This window comes from Monodelphis domestica, chromosome 1, assembly GCF_027887165.1.
Source record: "Monodelphis domestica isolate mMonDom1 chromosome 1, mMonDom1.pri, whole genome shotgun sequence".
Lineage (NCBI taxonomy): Eukaryota > Metazoa > Chordata > Mammalia > Didelphimorphia > Didelphidae > Monodelphis > Monodelphis domestica.
In genome coordinates, this window is record NC_077227.1 from 510,907,158 (window position 1) to 510,929,574 (window position 22,417).

The window sequence follows — 22,417 nt, forward strand, 5'->3', positions numbered from 1 at the left end:
CAAGTGTGGCTGAAAAGTTAGAAGCTGAGGCTGTGTACATGGGCTGGTCTCACAATCTCTCTGAGGCTTCTGAGGCTGCCTATGTGGATAGATGCCTGAATTTTCTTCTGGTGTCACAATCTTACCCAAAGACTAAGTCAGTAAGGAAGAACAAACACCAGCCTATCAAATCCCAGAAGAATGAATGTCCAAAGCAAATATCACAAAACACTGAGCCTTTTTTTTTTTGAAAAATCCTGTGAGGGAAAGCTTCCAGTGTGACCTCTGATAGTTGCCCTTAAAGAGTTGTTTCTGTTGAGGGGCAGTTAGGTGGCACAGTGAATAGTATGCTGGACTTGGAATCAGGAACACCTGAGTTCAAAGCCAGCCTTAGTCACGTAACTAGCTAGGCATCCCAGGACAAGTTACTCAATCTTGTTTGCCACCAAAGGAAAAAAAAAGAGAGAGAGAGAGAGAGACTTGTCTCTGTTTAAGTGCATTTAGTATATATTTAGCTCTATGTTTTTGTCTCTCTTTGGTGCCAAAGATCCTGAATAATGCTCGGGAAACATGCCAACAGTAATTTGGTGGAGCCTTTTTGTTGTGAGTTTTACAGCTACATCTGGAGTTGCCAATATTGTGTGATGAATCTTGGATACTACTATCTGAATTCAGAGGTACAGACAATATGGTACAGTGGAAATGATGTTAGATTTGGAGTTACAGACCTTAAATTAAAATATTATCTCTACCACTTATTATGACCTTGGACAAGTCATTTTGCTCCCTCTGGGCCTCATTTTCTCTATCTATAAAATGAAGGACTAGAATGACAAATGGCTTTGAAAAAGTACCTGGGTTACCCAGTGCTGTGGGTCTGGAGTTAGAGAGACCAAAGTTAAAATATCACTTACTACCTGTGTGATCCTGGACAAATCATTTAAACTTTGTTTGCCTCAGTTTCCTCATCTGTAAAATGAGGATAATAATAGTATTTACCTCCCAGAGTTGTTATAAGAATCAAATGAGATAGTGCATAGTAGGTGCTATATAAATATTAGCTATTATTATTTTATGTCTATGACTCTATGATTGTCCTGTGGATTTTTCAATTTGTTGCTTGTTTTAGATAATTTTGTGACACTCTTTGACCATTTGTTGATATATATATATATGTATATATATATAGAGCATGTATTATATATATATGTATATGGCTTAAGTCCTTTTGATTTTCTAGGGATTCTGGGATGTCAGTAATCCTTGAGACTATGGTATTTTCTGAAACTGTTTATCTAGTTAGTCTGCATTGCTTACAATTCTGTTTCCTGTGGTAGTAAGTTTTAGCTTACTATTGATTTCTGGTTTTCTAGAATATTCCCTATATCATCATTTTCTTTATTTTTGCTTCTTTAGCTTCTTCGGAGATAAAAATAATAAATAAAACATTTTTATAAGCTCTTCTTTGGTTTTGTGATTTTTCTTACCATTTGATTCTTACTTTATTTCTTTAGATGTTTCATTTATCCATTTGAGCATATCTCCCTTTTTCTTTCAGAGCTACTCTGGGTACTTCAGCTGTTTGATTTGCTCTATAGCTTTTTTCTCTTCAAATTGCATCAGCACTTTGCTTTATTCCATTTCTGTTTCAGCTGATTTCTGTTTGTTTTAAAGGGTTTTTTAGTTCTCTTTGATTTTTTAGATTTTTTCCCTTTTTTCTTTGAGGAATAAGAGCATGGATTGCTTCAAATTGCTTTAAACCTCTCAACTGACCCCCTAGCCTGAAAACTGAATGCCTGCCTTTAACCATATTCCCTAGACTTTCGAGGTACCTAATGCCTACTCACCCTGGCCTGCTGGGCTCACTTTTGCCTCCCGTTGGCCAACTGAATAGCCTTGTCCTGCCATGCTGAGCTCCTGCCTGAAACCAAGCCTGCAGAGTGAGTAGTTTCCCTATCCCCCTGGCTTAACCTACAGAGTAGTCTTTTGTCTTCTCTTGATAGCAGCTCTGCCCTTCTCTTGCAGCATACTCTCCTAGCTCTGCAGGCCTACTGAGTGCAGCCCCTGCCCTCCTCCATCTCCCAGTTCTCAGTCCTATGCCCCAGGGCCTTGAGTGCCACTTTTGTAACCAACTCATTCCTTAGAGGAGTGAAGACAACAAGATATCCAAGACTTTACTTTGACGTTCAAAGGAGAGAATGAATGCCGATAGCCAGGCTATGGCTACTAGGAAACAATTTGTAGCCCAATTTCATCAAGGATAAAACAGTTTTAATTTGGTGCAAACTGTTTCCAAAGTAGAAGTTACTGGAGGGGAGGAAAACACTGTGTTCTATCACTGTCCTTGGAAGAATCGTCTGTAAGGCAGCGGCTGGGTTTGGTTGATTTGCTACATTGGTGCCAGCTGCTGGTTGTTACAGTGACAAAAAGATCCAGAAATCCTAGTCAGAATTCAAACCTGATTCCAAACCCAGCCCCCTTTTCTGTTCTCTACTGCTGCCTGGTCTTCTCCAAAAATAGTTGGGGAATCTTGGTTCCAGCTCTGCTGACTCTCCTGAAAGTATTCTGACTAGTGTTTTTAAATGAGAAATCTCTTTCTTCCTTTTAAATGCTTAAAGAATTCTTTCCTTGTTTTTGTAGTTTGATGATGTCTTAGAAGACTTGAATGTTTGGATTCCTCTCTGGGAAGAAAGGGACAGTCCTGTGCATTCTTTCCAGTGACCTCTTCTTGTCCTAGGTAAGAAATTTTCTCCAATTACATCTTTGAATATAGTTAGGAATTTTTTTGTGTATGTGTGTGTGGCAGGGGAGTGATTCTGGAAACCCAATCAGTCTACACAGTCTACACAGTAGAGTCAAACTCAAATAGGAACAGATTTCTGCTGCCACATATGGGTGAAAGAGGTTTTATATGTCTAAGTGTACTTGGAAAATCATAATTTAACATTCTCTATGTTATACTGTATTCTTATTTTGTTAAACAGTTCTCAATTATATTTTAATGTGGTTCAGAGTTTTGCTGATGGGGGTGAGTTTGCCACCTGTGCCAAGGTGTGATCTTTAATATGCATTCCTTAGGTCTGTTACTTTATCCTGTATTTCTATGGTTTTTGATATCCTGCTATTCTCTAGAGCTTTATTTTATTTTCATTACCCATATTAATGAGGCAGCAGTAAGGAAGTAGATAGACATTTGGCCTAAAAACCAGAAAGACCTGAGTTCAAATCCTCTCTCTGGCACAGACTGGCTATCTTAACCCCCTGGTGCTCCTGGGAATTCTCTAAGACTGTAAATTGAAGAGAAGGAGCCAACCTGCATTGATAAGAGTTTCCTCAAACTAGGGTTCACTGTATCAATGAAATCATAGGTCCACAAACTATCTCTAATCTATTAATTTATTGTTATCGTTCAGTGGTTTCAGTTATATCTGATTCTTTATGACCCCTTTTGGGGTTTTCTTGGCAAAGCTACTAAAATGGTTTGCCATTTCCTTCTCCAGCTGATTTTACAGATGAGGAAATTGAGGCAGAGTTAAGTGACTTTCCCAGGGTCCCACTAGCTAGTAAGTATCTGGAGCCAGATATGAACTTGGGAAGATAAGTTTTCTTGACTTCAGGCCTGTCACTCTATGTACTGTGCCACCTCGTTGCTGCTAGTCTATACATATTAAACCCAATTAAAAATTCTCATATGGGGGGGGGGGTGCAGCTGGGTAGCTCAGTGGATTGAGAGCCAGACCTAGAGATGGGAGGTCCTAGGTTCAAATATGGCCTCAGACACTTCCCAACTGTGTGACCCTGGGCAAGTCACTTGAACCCCATTGCCTAGCCCTTACCACTCTTCTGCTTTGGAGCCAATACACAGTATTGACTCCAAGACAGAAGGTTTAAAAAAAATAAAAAAAGAATAAAAATTCTCATATGGGATCTGGATCCAGTGAATTTCACCTGATACATTAAGTCCTTCCTCTTCAGGGTGCAAGGGCCAGACTGGGACAAGATCCCCTCTAAGAACAGCTCTTGGTACTGAAATGATGAGTTATGAACTTTTGTGACCACAGCTCCAGAGTATCTGAATATGCAGGGAACCATAGCTTATTTGGAAAGATCATTTGGTAAAGGAATTGGCTCTATGTGAGAAAAATCAAGTGGTCCCTAAATGTAATGCAGCCTGCATTTACTTTTTAATTTTTATTCTTTAAACCCTTAGCTTCCATCTTAGAATCAATAGTAAGTATCAATTCTAAGGCAGAAGTGTCAAGATAATTTTAGGGTTGTGACTTAAAATCTAGATTTAATTGATTACCAGGGAAAATCCCAAATAAAATACCCAAATCAGTCTGGAAATTTATGGTAATTTAATTAATATAGAGGGAAGGAATTTAAGGAGGAGGGAAGAGGATATAGGATTCCTCCTGCCTGGCCTGTGCCAGGAGGAGTTTAAAATTCCCGCCTCTAGGTCTCTGAAGAAGATTAGAGGCTTCTAAGGCAATAAAATAGGAAAAGTAAAGGAGGAAACTCATCCAGAAACTCACCACTGAACTGGACAAATAGCTTGTAGCCATGCTAAGATGCCAGAAGGCTCAGCATGGTGATCTCAGCTAACTCTCCACTGCCAATGAGGTGCCAGAGAGAGCAAAAATCCCAAATATATAGACTTTTCACCCTTGTGTCTCCTCCTCTAAATTTTCACATCTACCAATCATATCAAAGGCTTTTCTCCAGGACTGCTCATACTTTTAGTTCTCATCTTCTTTGATTTGATTATATCTTTAGAGTTACTTAACACTTCTTTGTTAAGTTCACTTTTTGTGAGTTATTTGACCTTTTTGTGATTAATTTAACCTTTATAGTCACTTAATACCTTTTTGTATTAAGATCTAAAAATAGACTTAGCTTAAAGTTCTAGCTTCACTATAAGGTGAGAACTAAGTACCTTCATTGTTCAATCAGGAGATTACAACTTTATCTTTCCCTAAAGTATGTCTAAGTAGGGTGGAGTAATTAGAGTTCCCAAGACATTCCTGATTTTGTTAAACTAAGTATCTTCATTGTTACAAACAGGAAATAGCTAAATCAAATTTTCACAGAAGAGTGGTAAGGGCTAAGCAATGGGGGTTAAGTGACTTGTTCAGGGAACAGCTAGGAAGTGTCTTAGGCCAGTTTATTTTTTTTTAATTTGGAAAATTTTAATAATGAATTAATTTAGAATATTTCCATATTATTGCTATTTGCACTAGGGTGCAAATATCTTGTTTAGAGTCTATATCCCCAATCATATCCCCATCGACCCATGTGATCAAGCAGTTGTTTTTCTTCTGTGTTTCCACTCCCACAGTTCTTCCTCTGGATGTGGATAGTGTTCTTTTTTATAAATTCCTCTGTGTTTTTCTGGATCATTGCATTGCTGCTAGTCCATTACGTTTGATTGTGCCACGGTGTATGTCTCTGTGTACAACATTCCCCTGGTTCTGCTCCTTTTACTCTGCATCAATTCCTGGAGGTCTTTCCAGTTCACATGGAATCCCTCTAGCTCATTATTCCTTTGATCACAGTAGTACTCCATCATCATCAGATACCACAATTTGTTCAACCATTCCCCAATTGAAGGGCATCCCCTCATTTTTCAATTTTTTACCACCACAAAGAGTGTAGCTACAAATATTTTTGTACAAGTCTTTTTCCTTATGATCTCTTTCCTCGATGATCTGTATAATTGAAAATCTGTTACCCTAAAAAAAGAACTACATTTTCTGAGAGCCCACTGTCTTCCTGTCATTATATACTTCCTGTAGACAGAGTATAAGTGAGGGGGCGTTGAGGTTCTGCCTCTTTGGGCATGATGCAGCAATCAGCGGCGATGGGATAAGCTGGGAATTTTGAAAATGGCTAACCAGCCATGGGCACGTGATTTTTATTTTGCATCCTCTTTATTCCTTGATTTCTAATGATAATTTAAATAAACCTCCTTAAAATATTATTTTTTTATTATTTGAGATTTAATTTTAATTTTTATAGATCTAAATGCAGCAATGATATGGCTGGATCAAAGGGCAGACAGTTTTTTAAAGTCCTTTGGGCATAGTTCCAAATTGCTATCCAGAATGGCTGGAGCAATTCACAACTCCATCAGCAATAAATACATTAATGTTCCAATTTTGCCACATCCCCTCCAACATTTATTACTTTCCTTTGCTGTCATGTTAGGAAATCTGCTAGGTATGAGGTGGTACCTCAGCATGGTTTTGACTTGCATTTCTCTGACTATAAGAGATTTAGAACACTTTTTCATGAGCTTATTGATAGTTTTGATTTCTTTACCTGAAAATTGCCTCTTCAAGTCCCTTGTCCATTTATCAATTGGGGAATGGCTTGATTTTTTTGTACAATTGATTTAGCTCCTTATATATTTGAGTAATTAGACCTTTGTCTAAGATCTCCCCCCCCCCCCATTTGTTGCTTCCCTTCTAATTTTGGTTACATCAGTTTTGTTTGTACAAAACCTTTTAAATTTAATCTAATCAAAATTATTTGTTTTACATTTTGTAATTTTTTTCTAACTCTTGCTTGGTCTTAAAATCTTTTCTTTCCCAAAGACTGACAAGTATACTATTCTGTGTTCACCTAATTTACTTATAGTTTCCTTCTTTATATTCAAGTCATTTACCCATTCTGAGTTTATCTTGGTGTAGGTTGTAAACCTAATCTCTCCCATAATGCTTTTTTAATTTTCCTAGCAGCTTTTGTCAGATAGTAGATTTTTGTTCCAAAAGCTGGGATCTTTGGGTTTATCATAGATTGTCTTGCTGAGGTCACTTACCCCAACTCTATTCCACTGATCCTCTCTTCTGTCTCTCAGCCAGTACCATATTATTTTGATGGCCACTGCTTTATAGTACAGTTTAAGATCTGGTACTGCTAGGTCACCCTCCTTCACATTTTTTCATTATTTCCCTTGATAGTCTTGATCTTTTGTTCTTCCAGATGTGACAAGGAAATCACCTTAAAAGACTGATATATATTAATTTAAGGTTGCCAAGGAATTCAGCTATGTAATTCCTAAATGAAAACTCAAGTCAGCAGTCAACCTTTTATGGAGTTTTCAATTACAAACAGGAGGAAGAAAGGTATTAGAGATAGAGATAGATAGATAGAGAGAGAGAGACAGAGAGAGAGAGAGAGAGGGAGAGGGAGAGAAGGGAATAGGGCTTAAATACCCCCTCTGTTTAGGCTGGGCCAAAGACCCAAGCCCTTAGATAGCTGAGGTAAAGAAAAAGAGATCAGTCCCTATCACTCACGTGACCAAAATGGAGAAACAGTCTCAGGGGCCTCCACCTCCAGCCTCCTTCAGAGCAAGCTTCTCAGAGCACAACCTCTCAGAGCAAAACCTCTCGAACCTCTTCAGAGCCACCTCGCTCAGAGCAAAACCTCCTCCCCTTCTCTCCTCAGACCCCGCTATCTTTAAGGAAACCATCTAAGTTCCCTCCCCTCAGTTCTCACATCTACCAATCACTGTCAATGTCTCCCCTGTGCCAATGGTGGTTCTAGTTTAACCCAGGACCGCCCAGAGGTCTGTGGCTTTGCACATGTCTGTTGAAGGTCATATTCTCAAATAATTAAATCTTGATCCTTTGCTGCAGCCCTTCCTAAATCCTGTTACTCTAAGTAGGGTGGAAATTGTATTTTCCAAGACCTGGTTCTGTCATTCCAAGTTATCTCTACTGTATCAATTCTAAAATCAATCATGACTCAAAGAGCTTCCTGTTCTATGCTTAAGCATAGGTCAAAGCCCTTTCCATTGTTCAGCAAAAGGTTTCTGTCCTAAAGTAATCTTAAGAAGGGAGGAGGAGGACCCTCCCATGCCAAGGGGGGTTCACATTCCAATAGACTATCAGTAGGAAATTTTTCAAGTATGAAATTTCCCAATGGTGAAATTTCCAACATTTATAAGTCTAAGAAATTTTAAGGTTTACACAGATGAACTTTATGTTTTTTTCTAATTCAGTAAAAAAGTTTATTGGTAGTTTGATAGGTATGGCACTGAATAAGTAAATTAATTTGGGTAGAATTGTTATATTTATTATGTTATCTTGTCCTATCCATGAGCAGTTAATGTTTTTCCAATTGTTTAGAGCTAGTTTTCATTGTGTGGAGTTTTCTAGTTGTGTTCATATAATTCTTGTGTTTGTCTTGGTAGGTAGATTCCTAAGTATTTTATATTGCCTGGGGTGATTTTAAATGGAATTTATCTTTCTAATTCTTGCTGCTGAGATGTGTTGGAAACATATAGAAATGCTGATGATTTATGTGGGTTTATTTTGTATCCTGCAACTTTGCTAAAGTTGTTGACTATTTCAACTGGCTTTTTAGTTGATTCTCTAGGATTCTTTAAGTAGACAATCATATCATCTGCAAAGAATGATAGCTTGGTCTCCTCATTGCCTATTTTAATACCTTCAATTTCTTTTTCTTCTCTAATTGCTACTGCTAGTGTTTTTAGTAGCATGTTAAATAATAGAGGTGATAATGGGCATTCTTGTTTCACTCCTGATCTTATTGGGGAGGCTTCTAATTTATCTCCATTGCAGATGATGTTTGCTGGTGGTTTTAAATATACACTGATTATTATTTTTAGGAAAGGTCCTTCTATTACTATACTTTCTAGTGTTTTCAATAGGAATTAGTGTTGTATTTTGTCAAAGGCTTTTTCTGCATGTATTGAGATAATCATGTGATTTTTGTTGGTTTGCTTGTTGATATTGTCAATTATGTGAATAGTTTTCCTAATATTGAACCATCTTTGCATTCCTGGTATAAATCCTACCTGATCATAATGAATAACCCTCATGATCACTTGCTGGAGTCCTTTTGCTAGTATTTTATTTAATATTTTTGCATCTATATGCATTAAGGAGATTGGTCTGTAGATCTTCTCTGTTTCTGACCTGCCTGGCTTTGGAATCAATACCATCTTTGTGTCATAAAATGAATTTGTTAGAACTCCTTCTTTGCTTATTATGTCAAATGGTTTGTATAATATTGGGATTAGTTGTTCTTTGAATGTTTAACAGAATTCACTTGTGAATCCATCAGGCCCTGGGGATTTTTTTTAAGGAGTTCTTTGATGGCCTTAGGCCAGTTTTGAACCTAGGACTTCCAGTTTCCAGGCCTGGCTCTCAATCTAGATTCCTAGCTTCCTAGCTTCCTAGCTACCTGCATTTAGTATTTAATAATATTGGTCATAGGATTTTAAATTGTAAAGGATCTTGGATATCACCATAAGCATTCATTAAGTTTCTGACAGGCACAGTGCTAGGATCAAACAGTTCTGGGCCTCAAAGAATTTAGTTAGATCAGCTAGGTAGTACAGTGGATAGAAATCTAGGCCTGGAAATGAGACATACTGGGTTCAAATCTGTACTCAGATACTTCCAAGCTATGTGACCCTTGACAATTCATTTAACCCTGATTGCCTAGCCTTCGGCACTCTTATTTTTTATAATTGATACTATGGGGGGTGCTGAGTGGCTTAGTGTATTGAGAGCCAGGCCTAGAGACAGGAGTTCCTAGTGTAAAGATTAAAATTTAGGGGAAGCTGAGGCAGGTAGAAATTAGTTTCTCTCTGCAAGGAGTATTATTTTTTTAGAGGTTTATTTAAGATTGAGAACCTAAGAATATACAAGTAAGAAAAGCACATGTCTAGGCCAGAGAGAGAGAGGCCTAGACACAACCACTCACATCTTGCCTGCTAGGTGGAGAGCCACATGTGCTCCAAAACGGAAGTAAAAAGAGGACCGAGCCTATTCACAACCAGGTTTAAATATCCCATCTCGCCCTCAGCCCAGGTGAGAATTCAGTGAGATTAGAGGGCATTCTGGGGAAGTGGAGCAAGGATTTCTGGGGATTGAAGTCCTGGATTCAAGTCTATTTTTACACTAGGTTCAAATCTGGTCTTAGACACTTCCTAGCTGTGTGACCCTGGGCAAGTCATTTAACCCCCATTGCCTAGCCCTTACCATTCTTCTGCCTTGGAGCCAATAAGCAGTATTAACTCAAAGATGGAAGTAAGGGTTTAAAAAAAAAGAATTGATGCTAAGATGTGTATAATTGAAAATCTGTTACCCTAAAAAAACAACTACATTTGTTATGTACTTCCTATAGACAGAGGATATTAGCAAGTGGGTGGTCCTTCTTGGGCTTGCAGCTAGCATGGTGGTGGTGGTAAGCTAACTGTCAGGATTTTGAAATGGGCTAATCAGCCATGGGCATGTGGTCTTTATTTTGTATCCTCTTTACTCCTTGATTTCTAATGATCATTAATAAATCTCCTAAAATGTAACATTTTTATTATTGACATTAATTTTAATTTTTATATTTTTGGCAACCAGAAGGAATGAGAAAAACTCTCAATTTTTTAAAAGATAGCCTAGATAAGTTTTAAGCCATGTTTCTCCTGCCAAGGCTTTTTGCCCACCCCACCCACCCTTTCTTTGGAGCTGCTGCTTTTTTCTTTTTTTTTCTTTCCGTACTTTTTCCCCCAGTTGCCCTCCCTACTAGCTGAGCTATTTTTAGCCAGGGGAATTTTGGCAAAGAAGAGATAAGCCACTTCTCTTGCCCATCTGCTTGAGCCCATGTTCCTCAGTTCCTTACTGCTGCCTCTGGCATTGCTGTTGCTGATACTTCCTGCTCCTACTCTTGAATCCTCCTTATGATCTCTGGCCCCAACCCAGCCCCAGCCCCAGTCCTGTTGGGTTGCTGGTAGTTGCAGCTGTGTCTTCAGAATCACAAACTAGCTGGTTAAAAACTGGGGTATATTTTCCTTAGGCAACAATTAGCCTCCTAACTCCCTTTCCACATGGCTGGGGAAACTGGTGTTTTATCTCAGTGGGGAAGAGAAGAAGGAAGTTACTCTTTCAAACAGTAAGTAAATTACAAGCATGGCTCATTCTATGAAAGAGCAATGCATTACCTATTTCAAACAGCTTCCAGCTTTAGGATATTTTTTCATGAGTGCACTAATCCTTTTGTTTATCTTGTCTAATATTCAGGGGAGAAAACTCATCTTCCTACAACCCTTTGCCATTTGGACCTTACAAATCTCTAAGATTCATCCATTTTGGGGTTCTTCCTCACCATGTTCATTGAGGAATTCTCCTTCACTATGGGAGAGTCAAAAAAATATGACAAAAGGAATCTGGATGTATAGAGAAAGGAACTTTAAAGAAACTGGAGGTGAAAATTTTAAGCCTTTTCAGACTACACTGTTTTATGAAAGTCTCTGTATTTTATTGTATTTTGATGATTGTCTGCTTTAAGATTTAATTTTGTTGTTTAAGTTCATATATTAATGTATTCAATACTATTCTGTTACACTGAATCAGTTTAATCTACTATGTTTTAGCTATTGTTATATTGTTACCTTTTCCCTATAACTATACTGAACAAATATTATTGAATAAGCCCATTAAAAACAGCTTTTTTTCTTCTATTTTAGCTTTGTAAATTGTCAAATAGATTATGAATGAACTTCATAAAAACTGGCTACAATTGTATAATAACCTTTGGAAAATTTAATGAGCTAAATATCTAAAATTGATTTTAAGGGGTCTTTGGTCATGATTTTTAGATTCTTTTTTCAACAACTCTGAGTGATTATTTTGCCTGCCTCTGAGTTATTTGTAACAAGAGGTAAGGTCCATTTTAGTAGCCGAAGTAAAGTACAGTTATAATCCCCACCTCCCTCATTTGTAAAAATGTGAATGATGGAACATTACTGTCTTATACCAAAGGAGCTGGGAAGTTGATGCCAGGGCATGGTACCCCTGGATGGCTCCCAAGAGGGAGCATATCTCATTTGTAACTCTTCAGTTTATTATATATAACCTTCCACCAGAATGATCCAAATTCTTGGTGACATTTTTAGACCCAATATGAACAGTTCAGAGGTTTGGTTTTTTTCTTGACTCCTCTGCCACATTTTTTGTAATGATGGCAATAATAGATTAAAAAAAAATATCTCAGCCAAGGTTGAAACATTGCTACACCTGAAAAACTTGTGACAAGTATTCATTAGCTTCTAAGATTTTTTAAAGTGTCATACAGCCGTCTCATATAAATCCTAATTATAGTGGGTTTATTTGCTATTGTAATTAAATGGGCTATTATAACTTTGGGGATTTTGATACTTTTTGAATGTGCATTACCTGTTGTATTACTGTTCTTTATAAAAAAACACAACAACTGTTATTTTGTGAAAATAATTTGCTTTTCACTCACAGTGGATCATGGCCAAGTTTGAAGGAGGACGTGGATCTCATTTTTTTGGGTAAGAAGCCTTTGTACTCTACCCTTCCTTAGCTGACACAGTGTGTCAATGATTGTAAGCTATATATTTTTGAAAAAAAACTCTTTTATTATTGTTTTTGCTTGTATGTGCAATATACTATTTTAGTTTTATGGGACTTTGCTTAATGATTCTGTCTGATTCCAGGAGAAGGGAATACAAAGAGAGCCATTGCACAGTGCCAAAGAAGCACAATGCTACTTGCATAGTGCCAATAGAGCACAAGGTCAAAGAGACCAAACCAATCCTAATGGATTGATGACATTCTGCACAAAGAGCACAAGGACTTAATTATGTGTGAGACTCAAGGTTGTGGTTGTTTAACATGTGTTAAATGCAGGTCTTCCTTGTACCACACAGTCTATATAAAATATACGACATCAATTATTCTGGCTCCATCCTGGCTCCCATTTGCTCCTATAATCTAGTCCCTTTTCTTTCTTATAGTATGGAAACTTCCTGTAGTCTTGGCTGTACATGGGTAAGTGAAATATTATTACATTTTGTACTACAGACTTGTGGGATAGAAATTACTTTAGTTGGGTCCTGATTCAAGGACTTGTTACAAATTTATTTTTCTTTTACTTAGAATTTTACACATAAGGCTTTGATAGTCTGTATTTCATCCACAAATTATTTTCTCTTTTATTTGTTTTTTTAAATGTTTTTGATTTCTCTTGCCAATTGATTCATATACCTCATAACTCAGCCATGCATTTCTAAGTGATCCCTGTGTTTTTCAACACCCTCTTCAGGGGAGAATGTATTATTATTATTATTATTATTCTAAAATGCAAAGTTCAAATTCTTTTGAGAGTAATTTTAGGTTAAGAAACATGCTACCTCTCTGAATCTAGAAAGTGAACTGTTTGGGGAAGGCACCATGAAAATGCCTCCACAGACCACAAGCTGCACCAGAAGATCCAGAGTGAACTTTGGGATGTGGTGATTTGAACTGTGTGGGGTTGAATGCATTTGTTTTCTATATATACTCTTATGCTGAAAGGGGACTGCCCCCTAACTGACTTTTTGTCAATGAGTCTAGCAATCATTGGTTTTGTTCTCTTTTCCTTTTATCCTCAAATTATTGTAATTTCAAAGTTGTTTGTGTTTATAAGATCCATTGGAGAGACTAGTCTTCCATGGATCTCAGGGGGAATGTATAATTGAAAATCTGTTACCCTAAAAAAAGAACTACATTTCCTAGGAGCCCACTGACTTCCTATTGTTATATACTTCCTGTAGACAGAGGATATTAGCCAGTGGGTGGTCCTCTTGTACTCTTTTTTTTTTAAAACCCTTACCTTTGTCTTGGAGTCAATACTGTGTATTGGCTCCAAGGCAGAAGAGTGGTAAGGGCTAGGCAATAGGGGTCAAGTGACTTGCCCAGGGTCACATAGCTGGGAAGTGTCTGAGGCCAGATTTGAACCTAGAACCTCCCATCTCTAGGCCTGGCTTTCAATCCACTGAGTTACCCAGCTGCCCCCTCTTGGACTCTTTCTTGGGCTTGCAGCTAGCATGGTGGTGGTGGTAAGCTAAATGTCAGGATTTTGAAATGGGCTAATCAGCCATGGGCATGTGGTCTTTATTTTGTATCCTCTTTATTCCTTGATTTCTAATGATCATTAATAAATCTCCTAAAATATAATATTTTTATTATTGACATTAATTTTAATATTTACAGATGGAGGGTAAGGTTTTTAAAAAGTCTATAGTGGACGGTCTATACTTCATATATTACCCTGTACTTACATATGTACATGTTGCCCTCCCCCCAAACCCTAGCTGTATCCAAGTCCCTTGAGAGAAGGGGTTGCTTTTCAGTTTTACATTTGTAGCCCCCTGTCCATTACTGTTCCTGGTATTGTGACTAATTGATCATCCTAATATAAATGATATGCAAAATAAATACAAACATGAGAGGAGGGCACTAACAACAAAACAGGGCTCAAGAAAGGCTTCTTGGAGAAAGGGGGACTTGGGCTGAGTGTCCAAGGAAAGAAAGAATTTGTCAGTAAGGAGTAAATACATTTCAGGCATGGGGAAGGAAATTGGAGATGGGCATGCTGTGTAAAGAATAGCAATTCACATATGTACTGGGTATAATATTGATTGGCTTCTTAATGTGGGGGAGGAGTTGAAGGGAGAAAATTTGGAAATGAAAATTAAAAATAAAAGGAGCAAGAGGAAGGCTGTGTTGGCTGGATCTCAGAGTGCCAGAAGGATTATGGAGTTTGAAAGGCAGCTTTGAGTCAGGTTGTGAAGGGCTTTAAAAGTGAAATGGAGGGGGAAGTTAAATGATTCAGTGGATTAAAAGCCAAGCCTAGAGATGGGAGATCCTGGATTCAAATTTGGTCTCAGACACTTCCTAGTGGTATGACCCTGGACAAGTCCCTTAACCCCCATTGCCTAATCCTTATTGTTCTTCTGCATTGGAACCAATACACAGTATTGATTCTAAGATTGAAGGTAAGAGTTTGATAAAAAAAAAATGAAATTTAAAAAATGAAATGTGAAAAATTGAAAAATTTTGAAAGGCATTGGAGTATCACTGGAGTTTTCTGAGTGAGGTCAGAATTGTTTTAGGAAAATCACTTTCTCATTGTGTGGAAGATGGATTAAGGTAGAAACCCAAGGGCAGGGGACCAATTATGAAGTTATTGCAATAGCACAGGTGTGAAGTGGTGAGAGCCTGAACAAAGATGGAATTAGAGTCATTGAGATAGCAATGACAAGATCAGGCTTCCTCTTGGATCTGGGGAATGAGAGAGAGTGAGGGGTGCATGATAAGGCCAAGGTTATCAGGTCATGAAGGTAGTCAGTGGCAAAGCAAAGATTCTGACCCAGATTCTTTGATTCCAGACTCAGTCTCTTTCACCAACACGACTGTGACTTTTGAAAAGTAGAAATGGCAGTCATCCAATTTGTGCCAAACTGGGTGGTAGAAAGGAGGGAGGGGCAGGGCACAGCAGTCAGGGCCAAGAGTAAGAATTATAACTGACATTTAAAGAGCTCCCAGGTACATGATCTGATTTCAGCCTCCACAATAATCAGGGGAGGCAGTACCATTGGTATTATTATCCCTGCTTTCAGATGAGTAGACTGAGGCCCATCAAGGTAATTATGAGCCTTGCCCAGGGTTATATTGTTAGTAAATCAGTTCCCCGCCTTCCTGACTCCAGATCTAGCCTTTAATCCAAGACACCCCAAAGCCTTTCTAACATACACACACTCTGAGTCACTTGCCTGATTGGCTCCAATGAAGACTCTTCTCCAAGCTCCGGGAAAGAGACCTGAGCAGACTTTGGCTTTCCAGCATGTGGCAGCTTCCGCGGGGTGCAACAACTAGTAGAGGTGGGGGTGGGGGGCGCCTGAGGCGTCATTTTCGGGAGTTGGGGGTGGAGGGAGGAATTGTGCACGTGGCGAGTGATAGTGTGCGCGTGGTGAGAGGTAGGGCAGCAGCAGCGAACGGTGGAACCCCAGGGGTTGGGGCAGCCGTCGGAGAGGAGGGGATAGGGACAGGTGAGACCCTGGGGCTTCTGGGGCCGGAACCAGTCCTCGGACTCCGCAGGCCAGGCTCTGAAAGTAAGGAAGAGCATGTGTCCCTGTTAGACTCGCTGCGTCTTCACCTTCATTTGGTCTACTTTCCCTTCCCTATCTCCTTACCCTCCCAGACTCCTCTCCCTTCCCATAATTCCCATTCTGCCCAAGCTACCTCCTCTCCTTTCCCATATTGTGCCCTGTCATCCTCCCTTCCCACTCCTTCACTTCGGCCTCCTTCCCTCCAAACTTCTCAGTTCTCTTCTTCCCCTTCTGCCTCTTCTCTCCCAACATCTTTCTCCCTCTAGTCCTCCCTTCCTACCCTCTCCATCCTCCTTCCCTCTCTTTCTACTTCTCCCTTCCACCTCCTTCCCTGTCTTTCATCTCAACCTTCTAGCTTCCTAACTTCTTCCCCTCTATTTCCTCTCCATTCCCATCCTTACCTTGTTGCCACCTCCTTCTCCCTATTCCCATCTTGTGATCTCTGCCTCCTTCATTCAATACTTTTTTCAATTTAGGAAACCTCTATTAAGCTGACATTATGTATAAAATATGGAACTAGGTGCTTGGAATAAAGGCTAAGAAAACCATACCTCTAAAAAGCCTTGCTCTCACAGCATTTCAATAATTAGTTCCCTTCCAATTAATTTTGCATCATTTAAAGCTTAACTCAAATGCTTTCTATAATCTGGGGTCTGTGAACTTTAAAAATACATATTTTGACAACTATTTCAATAGATTTGGTTTTATTTGTAATTCCCTGCATTTTATTCATTTAAAAACATTTTGAAAAGAGGGCCATAGACTTTACCAGATAGGCAATGTTGTTCATGACATTAAGTAAAATGCCCAAAAGTGTTGCTTTAAAAATGCCTTGCCCCACTCCCCCCATCTAATCTTGGACCTAATTTTATAACTCAAATGCAATTAGGATCACAAATTTGAATGGATAGACCTAAGGGGTTACTTAGTCCAATTCCCTCATAGATGAGAAACAGACCTAGAGAAATATCAAGACAAAGATATAAAGAGATACAGTTCCTGCTTTCTAGGAGTTTATATTCATGGGATAATAATAATAATAGCAGCTAACATCTGTATAGAGTTATATGGTTTACCTCCACAAAGCCCTAATTCTTGGGTTGGAGCTCAAGCTCTGATAAATTCTACCATTTTGAAAAAGCTTCCACTATGGTCCCAGTGAAAGACCCAATGTATTTTCTTCATTTTTTAAGCTGATGCCTTCTGTTTTAGAATTGATAAGTATAGAGCAGTAAGGCTTAGGCACTTGGGGTTAAATGACTTACCCAGGGTCACATAGCTAGGAAGTATCTGAGACCAGCTTTGAACCCATGTCCTCCTGGCTCTCAAACCCCTGAATCATGTAGCTGACCCTAGGAGATGCATTCTTAACCAAACATGATGTAGAGGTAACTACAAAAGATAAAAAAGATAGTAACATTGATTACTTGAAACTGAAAAACTGAAAAACTTCTGCTACTATAAGGAAATCAAAAGCACCAAATACCTTAGAAAACATTTGATTTATTTGCCAAATTTTTTTGGGGGGGGAGATGAAACTTTTAAAGGCAATACCAGAATAGAATATAAACTTCTTTTTTAAACCTTATAAAGAAGATTGATGGACAGTTATGAGCAATATTATCTCACAAAGTAGAGAGAGGCAGGGCAAGGTAAAATCAACCTAAAGAAAGCCTGACAAGTTATTCAACTAAGCAGTGTCTTCCCAAGGGCATTCAAAGATGAAAACAGAAAGAGGATTAGAAAAGAAGACAAAAGGAAATGATTTGCAAAGAACATTTCAACAAACCTTTCTTAATCAACAATAGTGGAACCATCACACAGCTCTGTGGATACTTAAGGGGAAGTAGAAATGTCACTAAAGAGAACAAAGGCAGGAAAAGCAGCTGGATTGGACTGACTATATCTGTGATAGAGACCATAAAATTGTGAGGGTAGCAGGGGATGAGGACATTCATATACCAAAAGCATAGAGATAATCTCAAACTTTATTAATACTAAAAAAAAAAGAAAAAGAAAAAAACTGATTAGACATCAATAACTGCCAAACCTGGGGTGGGGGTGGCATGTAGATGGCTCAGTGGATTGAGAGCCAAGGCTAGAGACAGGAGATCTTGAATTCAAATGTGCCCTCAGATACTTCCTAGCTGTGTGGCCCAGGGCAAGTTACTTAACCCTCATTGCCTAGCCTTTACCACTCTTCTGCCCTGAGACCAATACACAGTATTTATTCTAAAACAGAAGGTAAGGGTTAAAAAAAAAAAGGAATCTCTAATCATTCAAAGGAATTTGGTCTGTCCATCTTCAATGGCTAGAACTGATACATTAGTCAATGTATCTTAGAGATACAGTACTAAATGGATCCAGGCCCAGATTTGAAAAAGAAAACAAGTTGGATTACTTTTGGGAAATTGCAGAGCTCTTATACTTGACTGTAAGCTTCCCATGAAATCAAAGCTTCCTCTTTTTAATACAAATATTTTACCAGTGTTGCTGTATGTGAGTGAGTCTTGGAGTGCCATTGCTAGAGAAGTGAAGATGAAAGCACACTCAAGACAGTGATAAGAGGATGATAGGTGTGGGCAGGCTGCCACATATAACTAATGAGGACATCCAAAGAAGTGGAGTAAAACATGTCATCAAGGAATTACATAAAAGGAAGAGAAGACTGGGTAGTCACATGGCAAAAGCATGTCAGTTAGACTGGCTGAGTCTTCTACTGGTACCCTTGGGATGTTGAAAGAAAACCCTTTATGTCAATGCCAAGTGGTGAACTTTTGGGAGAATGTGGATAAGGGTCACAGAAGATGCTGCATAGATATAATTGGGTTGCAGGCTGCATCTTAGAGAGAATCCCTAATTTGAAGAGATCATAGCTCCATTTGAATACTTGAATATTTTTTAAGTTAAAGTGTAGCACAGGCTACATGCTCATTCTCCCATTCCCCAACTTGCACAGGCATGTTAGTTCTCAAGGACTGGTGGACTACTTCTCCTCTCAGATTTCTAAGGATAAATCTGAGAGGATAAAGGTATCTAAAACTAAACGTACAAGCCTGCATCTGATGTATTCCCCAATAGCCCTTAACCAGGTGATAACTCCCTAATATTACTTACAGGATTAATATGAATTAGTTTTTAGAAAGGGATATGTACTGAGAAGGTAAAAAAAAAATCATAGTGCAAAAATACTCCCTTGCACCTCCCCCCGAAAGCTGGAGATTTTCTCTATGTACCCATTTAGTCTTGGGAGAGAGAGTGTAGTCAAATTTAAAGTTAATGTTATGAAACATAACACTTCCTCCTGCCTAATCTGGGGAATGCTTCTTATTCTAAGAGTCTTTTTTTTTTTTCTCTAGAAAGAATTTCCACAACTTGGGTGTGGTATAGTTGATGATTCCCTTGCTAGGTTGGACTGGCTCCTTTTGGGGTCAAACAAGTTGTTTAGCTGCATTGAGGTCTCTTCACCACAGTCTTCATCCAACTCAGCTGCTATGGCTACTGTGTGATGTCAAAGCTCACAAGGTTGTAAAGTGGACTTGTCTATCTGGATATTCATTCACTGAAGTCTATGCGTGTGTTCAGCTACTTTTTAATTATGTCTGGCACTTGGCAAAGATACTGGAATGGTTTGTCATTTCCTTCTCCAGCTGATTTTACAGATACAGAAACTGAGGTAAACAGGGTTAAGTAACTTGTCCAGGAAGCTAGTATGTGTTTGAGCTCAGATTTGAACTCAGGAAGATGAGTGTTACTGACTTCAGGCCTAGTGCTCTATCCACTACCCTCCTAGGAAAAATGCAAGAGATAAAACAGGTGCCAGGAGTCTGAAGCTATGACAGCTAGGTGGGAGTTAAGGCCCAATCTGCCCCTTTCCCTAACCACCAGGCCCACAACAATTCTTCCTTTTCACTTTTAATCTTTTAGAAAAGAGAGGGAGAGAGAGATTGCTCTTTCTAGACCTTTGTATGCCCACTCTGTTCCTGCTTGGTAGACAATTAAAGGCTTTTTGTCATCTTGCAGTAATTTGACAGGAAATATTAGAGGATATTGGTGCTTGCTTTGAAGACCAGGATCAAATCCTACCATTTTTTATGTATAAAAGCAAATTCATCAAGCTTCCAAGTGGGTTGGTCCTATGAATATTGCCTATGCCAAGGAAGGTGAACCTTTTAGAAACAGAGTATCTAGCCCTGCTCCCACCCAACCCCCCCAGACTAAGTGCTATACCTGCCCCCTCCCAGACCATGTGCCCCACTCCCCTCCCCTTACCCCACCCAAGGGAAAGGAAAAAGCACTCCCATTGTGCTGCTAGGCAGAGGGGTGTGTGAAATAAGGGATGTCCTCAGTAAATATAGAGAGGGGGAGAGGAGCAACTCCACCAGAGTCCCTCTGCCCTCCTAGTAACAAATTGGGGGGGGGGGCGGCAAACATGTGCCCACAGAGAGCACTCTGTGTGCCATCTTTGGCACCCATTTCATAGGTTCATCATCACTGGCCTAGGTTCTAAGGCCTGGGCCATTAGAGGTCATTCCTATTACAGAGAGGATCATAGATTTAGGAATGGAATAGACCTCAGATTTAGAGGTCACCTATTTCAGGTCCTTCATTTTTTTGTTTTTGTTTTTGGTATTTTCAAATGAGGGACTGAAGCCCACAGAGGTGAAATAACTTGTTTGAGATTACACAGATAGCAAGTGGCAGAGTTAGGATTTGACCCCAATTATCTGATTCCATATCTAACACTTTTTTCATTGAAATACAGCTTCCTGTTATAGTGTATTATTGCTTTTGTGTTAGTTGTCTTGTATTCCTAAAATGTAAGCTCCTGAGATTTCTGTCTGAGCCCTTCTTGGTACTTTGCACTAGTGGTAGGTAATAAATGTTATTAATCTTGTGTGGTTGCTGTTACACATAGCAATAACTTTATCAAAATTCTATAAATTGTCTCTGGAAAATAATCCTATAAATTAGCTTCATCTTTATTCTCATGGGTGTCTTATTCTTCCCTCCCCCATTCTCATACTGACAGTTTGATATAAGACAAATTTCAGGGATTGTAGAATGTCTTCATTTATTATGTGGATGGAAATAATTTTATTTTTCAAAATACATGACATGCTAGTGTTTATATCTTAATTTTAAGCTAGAGAGTGTTAATAGTCTATATGATAAAAAATACTGTCATAGGTTATTATATACATATTACAAAATAATAGGTAAAATGAATGGACTATTAGTTTCAAAGAATCTTTAAAAATATATTAGTAATACATTTTTATAACCTTTATTGAATTGTTTGCCTTCTCAAGAGGAAGAGGGAAGAGAGGGAGATAATTTGGAACTCAACATTTTAAAAAATGAATATTAATTATTTTTATGTGTAATTGGAAAAAATAAATTATTAAAATATATTAGTAAAATTAAGGTCATTATAATAACTTGTATGGATCCTTTATGCAGAATTTGCAGAAAGATATAAATAAGAATCATACATAAATGGGACCAACAGAAAAGTAATGATCTATCAATGTTGCTATAGCAATGAAAACAACTTTGATCTTAGAATAATGTTCTTAAATGCATAAAATAAATGCATAGGTTTACCAAACAAAACCCCACAAAGGATTACAAACCAAGTATATTTAAATACAACTATCAAAATATATATATTTAAAAACTCCAACAACTTCATTGACCCTAGGCAAAGAACTTCTGGTCTCATTCAGTCCTCTAATTTGACAGATGCCCAGGAAATCAAATCTATTTCTTATTATTAGTTAAGTTCTTTTCCCTATACCACACCATTTCTCATATTCCATATTTATAGGAACAACACATTAGGAAGGCAGACTGAATGTGATTTCTATAGGATGCATAGGCCTAAATGGGTTGTGATATGCATCACTGGAGGGAATTCCTGAACTTAGGAGTTCACAGATATATTTGAGCATTTGAAGCAGGAAAACTAAGGCTCAGGAAAGTTAACTGACTTTTGTAACTTGCAGGACAAAGCAATGATACTATTAGATTTAGAGTTCAAATCTTTTCTTCCCCAATAGTCTTTTATTAACTTCACTGCATCTTGGAAAATTGTTATTTTTTATTCCTAAGGAAATAAAAAAAACTTTTTAACAGGCTATTTGACCGCCTGTTTGTATCTTTAACCACAGAATTAAAAAAAAATGTGGCATGTGTTACTGGAGGATAATTTTGTATTGCAATGACAATTAGATAAAAATGTTCACTTGAAGGAAGTTCTTATGCAATATTACATAATAGTAGTAAACACAATATTTTAAGATTTTCAAAATATTACATCTTATTTGATAGTCATATATTGATTATTTTATGCTCAGAAATGTCAAGTTTCTGGGGACCAATAGATCCTTCATTGGGCCCCTTAGAAAAATTTATTGGCTGTTTTGTTTCCATTTTAGAGTCCTCAGTAGAACTTTTCTGTGCATCTATTCACTTTTTTTTTCAACCCTTATAATACTATGTATTCTATGG

General features: G+C 38.2%; 1 protein-coding gene across 8 annotated transcripts in view; it reads left to right on the forward strand.

Annotated features, from left to right (window-relative positions):
* The first annotated feature begins 2,482 nt into the window (after positions 1 to 2,482).
* FAM178B (family with sequence similarity 178 member B) overlaps positions 2,483 to 22,417 on the forward strand; it is a 211,584-nt gene continuing 191,649 nt past the window's right edge. For 3 of the 8 annotated variants that reach the window (XM_056813060.1, XM_056813063.1, XM_007475888.2), the window contains exon 1: positions 15,781 to 15,907. Coding sequence is in view for 3 of the 8 variants with exons in the window: in XM_056813064.1 (XP_056669042.1) it covers positions 12,264 to 12,304; positions 12,770 to 12,803 (75 nt within the window). In the remaining 5 variants the exon portion in view is untranslated. Of the gene's footprint in view, positions 2,717 to 11,027; positions 11,212 to 12,257; positions 12,305 to 12,769; positions 12,804 to 15,780; positions 15,908 to 22,417 lie in introns of those variants that run through there. The other 5 variants (XM_056813064.1, XM_056813065.1, XM_056813059.1 and 2 more) reach the window with 4 other exon arrangements.